This window comes from Microcaecilia unicolor, chromosome 4 (genome assembly GCF_901765095.1).
Source record: "Microcaecilia unicolor chromosome 4, aMicUni1.1, whole genome shotgun sequence".
NCBI classification, from domain to species: Eukaryota; Metazoa; Chordata; class Amphibia; order Gymnophiona; family Siphonopidae; genus Microcaecilia; species Microcaecilia unicolor.
The window spans coordinates 73,811,158-73,817,157 of NC_044034.1; the positions used below are offsets into that span (position 1 = coordinate 73,811,158).

The 6,000-nt window shown below is 38.8% G+C and overlaps 1 protein-coding gene across 4 annotated transcripts in view; it reads left to right on the forward strand.

Moving 5' to 3' along the window:
- Positions 1–3,863, forward strand: part of LOC115468551 (solute carrier family 46 member 3-like) — a 35,740-nt gene extending 31,877 nt beyond the window's left edge. For all 4 annotated transcript variants that reach the window (XM_030200347.1, XM_030200344.1, XM_030200346.1 and 1 more), the window contains exons 5-6: positions 2,577–2,733; positions 3,319–3,863. In XM_030200347.1, the coding sequence (XP_030056207.1) occupies positions 2,577–2,733; positions 3,319–3,412 (251 nt within the window). In that variant the 3' untranslated portion in view covers positions 3,413–3,863. The remainder of the gene's footprint in view (positions 1–2,576; positions 2,734–3,318) is intronic.
- Positions 3,864–6,000: the final 2,137 nt, after the last annotated feature.

The window sequence follows — 6,000 nt, forward strand, 5'->3', positions numbered from 1 at the left end:
TGTAATTTATGTGTGTAATTGTGTGCCCCAACCATGCTCCACCATACAAACACCCACCTGTAAAGTACACAGCACCATAAATTGGCAAGTTCTTACACAATAGCGCTTAGCCGGAAACTGCTCAATTACACCTATACCTCGCTAGAATAATTTCCTGCTGCCTAAATGTAGGCAGCTCCTTATAAAATCACCCCCTAAGTGTACTGACAGTGCAACAGCATTTACTGCCACTGTTTTGGAGTCTTAAGTCTATGCTGTGCTCAATAACAGGGTATGCAACTAGTGTGTGAATTAGCGAGTACTAACTGTTATTACCGTGACTATGCTCTGTTACGGTATGCTAATTCATTTAGTAACTGTTTAACAAGCCCCTAAGTTTAATTTTGACTTTTTGTGGGTTTTATATTAAATATTTTGAGAAACGCAGAAAGAAATGACAAGCGATTAATTAATCAATGTTGGATAACATCTGATAAATCGGAATATGCAGGATACAATAAATGATTTGCTGTATATCACATTCAGATTGAATTCATTCTTGCAGCAGATTAGCACATTAAAGCATTTTTTCTAGCATATTTAGTTTAGAGGTGCAGATTTTAAGAAACTTGTGTTCATACTTTGGATGCATCTTTACTCAGGGCCAATTTTAGTGCCAGTGGCATTTTGTATAAGCACTAGAAACGGCACCCTCTATAGGCGGCATCACCCCATAACAGCCATAGCTATATCCTTAAAGCAGTGGCATCCTGAGCCAGTGCCCAGATCACACACTCTAAATCTGTTCCTGCTTTTAAATATCTTGAGGTACTGACCCCTAGTGGCTCTGAAAAAATGAAGAAGCCACAAATAGTCCACATCCCTCTGGCAAAACTGTGACAGTGTATCGTTTTGTCATTCTACAGAGCATTAATCTGAAATAAGTTGGCAAAACATTATTCTGCAGAGCTAAAATATTTGTGTTTAACGTAGATTGTTGCAGATTATAAATTATTAGCTACTATGTCTCAAGGAAGCAGGGAAATACCTTTACTGTATCCCCTGAAATGTCACTACAAGATGTTTTAAAGTGTGACTGGATTCCAATTTCAGAAGAATAGTTTGTTTTAAATCAACCCTGAAAAGTTGATGCGAGTTGAGTGCAACCTTCCAAATTCATCTGATGGGATGAAAGCCAATAAAGCTGTTTGCTGCTGAGTCATTCACCACTGCCTCTTGATTTGCAAAATAGGGGGAAAATGCCATAGTGATTCAAGAATGCTTGTTATTGAAAGTGAGACCTTAGAGTTGACCTTTCATTTAAAGAAGGGAGTGCTTTTCTGATAAATGCACATGTGGTATCCTATAGAGAAGGTTCTTTTTAGGTCTAAAGTAGGTTTTGAAAGTGGTGTAAAGTGGTGCTCCTCAGCTTTTTCAGAAAAGAACTAATGAACATATCATTGGCAACCTGTGATAAAAAGACATATCATGAGTGGTAATCATGATTGCTGTGGGGAAGAAGGCAAAGCACAGTGCTGGGGAACTAAAGGATTTGCAAATCCATGTCTAGCTTATATAGTAAGGCACAGAGGTTCTCTGTCGAGTTTGTTTTTTCAGGTAACACCTGGTAAGTGACAAAATTACAGTGTAGTAACTGCACAGCTTCTGTGTTAACTGTTGTTCCCAGCATCTTCCAATACCATTAATATAGAGACAATAGACTTACTGTGTTATCTTCAGCTCTGTTAACATGTGGTATCACCTGTTGAGGTGGGGTTAAAGCGTCCACATTGTCTGCTATGTTTGGTTAATGGGCATACATACCATGCTTTAAAAGTATAAGACACAAGTCACCACCCATTCCCTGCTTATCAGCACACATTAATTCCTGTGCAATATAATACATTAAAGAATTCCTATGTTAACTGCTTAGGACTTTTAGTAAAAGGGGCCTGATGTCTTAGCAAGGAGAGATAGATAAGGATCTTTACTCAGGATCAGATTTTTACCCAGGTTTTTTTTTACAGATTGGGGGAAATTGTTTTGTCTGGGTAAGTTCTGGAGTTATCTGGATAAATTCTTGGACCCCAATATTGAAAAACAATCCAGATAGTGGTGGCAGTTATCTGGATAATTACCCTAGCCAGCCCTTTCCATTGACTTTTCAGCTGTGCAATCCCGATAGTGCTGCTGGAAATCATTCCAGATAGTGCCAGCACGGAGTAAAGGTGGAATGTGATGTTCCAGCGAACTATATGACTATGATATTATCTTTCATCACAACATTTTGATCTTTATCCAAATTACACAGGGGTCCTTTTACGAAGCCATGGTAAAAAGTGATCTTCGGTAGTGTAGGCGCGTGTATTGAGTGCGCGCCAGGCCAATTTTATTAGATAAATATAAATTCACATTTTTAATATGCCAAATGATTCGATTGTATACAAATCCTGCAGAATTTCAGAACTGCGCTGTGGAATTAACACTTGTCGTTAGCAACTGCGGTTTAAAATAAGTAGGAGAACTTTACTCAGGGTAGTGAATTTTAAAGAATATAGATCTCTGTTTTTAAATTCCTGTTTGTTTCTTCTAAACAGGAGCGCTCTTTGCTTGCATTGCCTGCTTGGAGAGTTTGGTTGGGACACTTTCACTAATTTCTTTCAATAGCATTTACGCTGCCACTGTTGTGTGGTATCCAGGCTTCTGTTTTTTACTAGCCGCTGGCCTTTCTGTCATTCCATTTAGCACTGTCTGGTAAGTAAATGAGTCTTTTAATTACACAGTCCTGACATATGCTTTCATTATTAGAAAAATAAAAGATTATGTGGCTTGAAGGATAAAGCATAGTTGTAATGAGCATTTCCCACTGTTAGATTTATAGATTTCTCAGACTGATAATTGGACAACCTGTCATAATCTGCACTGTTCTCTGAAGATGCAAATTAAATTCATTTGTTTGAAATCTAATATGCAAAATGTTGGACGTTAAGTTTCGTAATAGCTTATATTTGACCACAAGAGATGCTTTCTGTTAAAATAACCTGACTTTGCTTTTCTTGGACTAGTATGTGCTTTTTTGCTCTCTGAACCTTCTGCATGTACTGCTTTTTTTATGCTGAGTCATGAAAGGCCACTATGTGATAAGGTGGTTTTTAGTAGAAACTGAGATGAGGTACTTTACAAGCCACATGATGGTTCTGCAGATTGCAGAACTGGCATAGCATTGTCTCTGCAAGTTCACCCAGAATTCTTTGTGTTTCCTTCCCCCTCCCCCCCCTTTTTTTTGAGTGGGTTTTATGTTGCTGCCTTTCATCTGAGAATATTTCTCTCTCTTTTCAGCGTTCTAATGTGCATTGGTTACAGAAACAGGGACCACATTCTTCTTGACCCTGAAGAGGAATCCACTGAAGATGGCATTTCGTCAGCTGAGTAATGTGAAGTCAATTAGCACAATTCCTAATGAAGCGAAAAGGAAATAGCTGAAAATGAAGATTTTAAAAGTTGTTTTCAGCAATGGTATTGTAAATCACTCTTTAGTATCCCAGTACCAGCTCTACTGGGGCGATCATGTAGAAATAATCATAGGAGGGAAATGAAATAAGGGTATGATTTTTAAAATGTAGTTTAAAGTGTGGGTATGCTTTAAAACAAAAAAAAAAAAGCTCTAGCATCCAGTACAGTATTCTGCCCTAAAATCATGTCTGCTACTCCAGAGTGTCTACATCCTGTGTACTAGCAGGTACAGTGGTAGTGGCTCATCTGTGCCTGCCTTAGATGACTCCAGCCTCCTCCCACTGCTGGACAGGGGGGGATGCCACAGAAGCACAAGCTAAACAAACCAATGAGGTGATTCCCACTGAACTAATAAAAAACATTCCAATTTATTCAATTGTACCCATAAAAATAATTCTCAGATTATTCAGATTTACCCAGTACACAACTGCCTCCTCAGGAGTAGCGATCAGAATAGTCATTCAAACACCTTTTGAATGAAATTTAGTAGGCGTTCTATAAGATTAATGGCGCATCAAAAACTGGGAACTGCTCCTTTAAATCACTGCAAAACACTGTTTAGCCGAAGTCAACATTCCTTTGCAAAAGAAGTTAATGACTAAACTGTGTTTTGCAGTGATTTAAAGGAGCAGTTCCCAGTTTTAGGCTAGAATCTCATCATTGGTTCCTTTTTTGTGTTGTGCTACAGGAAGAATGCTGCTTCACTAATAAACTACCTTTCTGTTTGTCACTAAAGCTAGAAGCTGTTTATTCATAAGACATGATAGCAGTTCATGAACATTTTCAGCTATAATCAAAACAAATTTGCAGGTCTGATTAGATCGTTCCCTATATTTATATGTACTGTTCCATTTTTTTTTTCAAAATTATACACAGAGAGACTATGAAGCGCTTATCCCATGATTGGACTTGCACTTTTAATGTCATTGTTTGTTTTTATATGGCAGTGGATGGACCGTTCAGGTCCTTATCTGCAGTCATTTACTATGTTATATGTTAGAATATTACCAGGTTTCTTGTGTGTGGAGCTAGAGCTCCAGCATGTGGGATCTAACCTCGATTCCACAGAACGTCTTGGTGGACGTCGTATATCTTCTATATACAAGAAAGTTTCTTAAAGGAACATGGTTATCTATTGTAGGAGGGGGGGGGGGAAACATTTTAAAAAATGTATTTTTGTCAGAGTGCAAAGTGATGCATGTGGGAAAGAGGAACCCATACTAAAGCTGTGTGATGCAAGGCTCCACACTAGGAATTGCCGACCAAGAAAGGGATCTAGGTGTCATCATTGATGATATGTTGATACCCTCTGCTCAGTTTGTGGTAGCAGCTAAGAAAGCAAATAGAATGTTAGGAAAGGAATGGAAAACAAAAATAAGGATGTTATAATGCCTTTGTATTGCTCCATGGTGCGACCGCACCTCGAATACTGTGTGCAATTTTGGTCACCTCATCTCAAAAAAGATACAGTGGAATTAGAAAAGTACAGAGAAGGGTGACAAAAATGATAAAGGGGATGGGATGACTTCCCTATGAGGAAAGGCTAAAGCGGCTAGGGCTCTTCAGCTTGGAGAAAAGATGGCTGAGGAGGAGATATAATAGAGATCGTTAAAATAATGAGTGAAGTGGAACGGGTAGACATGAATCACTTGTTTTATGCTTTTCAAAAGGACTAGGGGGCATGAAATGAAGCTACAAAGTAGTAAATTTAAAACAAATCAGAGAAAGTATTTCTTCACTCAACCTGTAATTAAACTCTGGAATTCGTTGCAAGGGAATGTAGTAAAAGCAGTTAGGGTTTAAAAAAAGGTTTGGATAGCTTCCTAAAAGAAGTCCATAAGCGATTATTAAGATGGACTTGTGGAAAATCCACAGCTTATTTCTAGGATAAGCAGCATAAAATGTACTGTTTTGGGATCTTGCCAAGTACTTGTAGCCTGGATTGGTCACTGTTGGAAACAGGATGCTGGATTATGCAGGAGATAAAATTAGCATGCACTTTCTCCATTCTATACCAATCTGTCTCATGCATATTCATTGTGGACATCCTGAAAACCTAACTGGATAGATGTGTCCCAAGGACTGGGTTTAGAACCCCTGCTGTAAATCTTACATCAAAGATTGAATTTGAAGAAGTATTTACATGTGAAGAGCAATTCTGTAATCTAAGAGCCTGCTTTTACGCATCCCAGAATACAAACATTAATGCACATATGTATACATATACCCACAGAAGTGCCAACAGGGCGCCTAAACAGTATTCTGCAAACACCTACTTAAGAGAGTTTCTATTTGCAAAGGGGCGGGATAGAAGCAGGGATCGCACTTAACAAGTTATGTAGTCCCGGCCAGCTCTATGGCTAGTGTAACTGCAGGCAACTACATGTTAGGCATGCTGACACTGGCTTACATTAGCATTCTGTAAGAGAACCTGAGTGCCCACAGGCCATTGTACAATAGGCTTCTACCACACAGCATCGAGTGCCTAAACGGAGCCACCCAATTGTA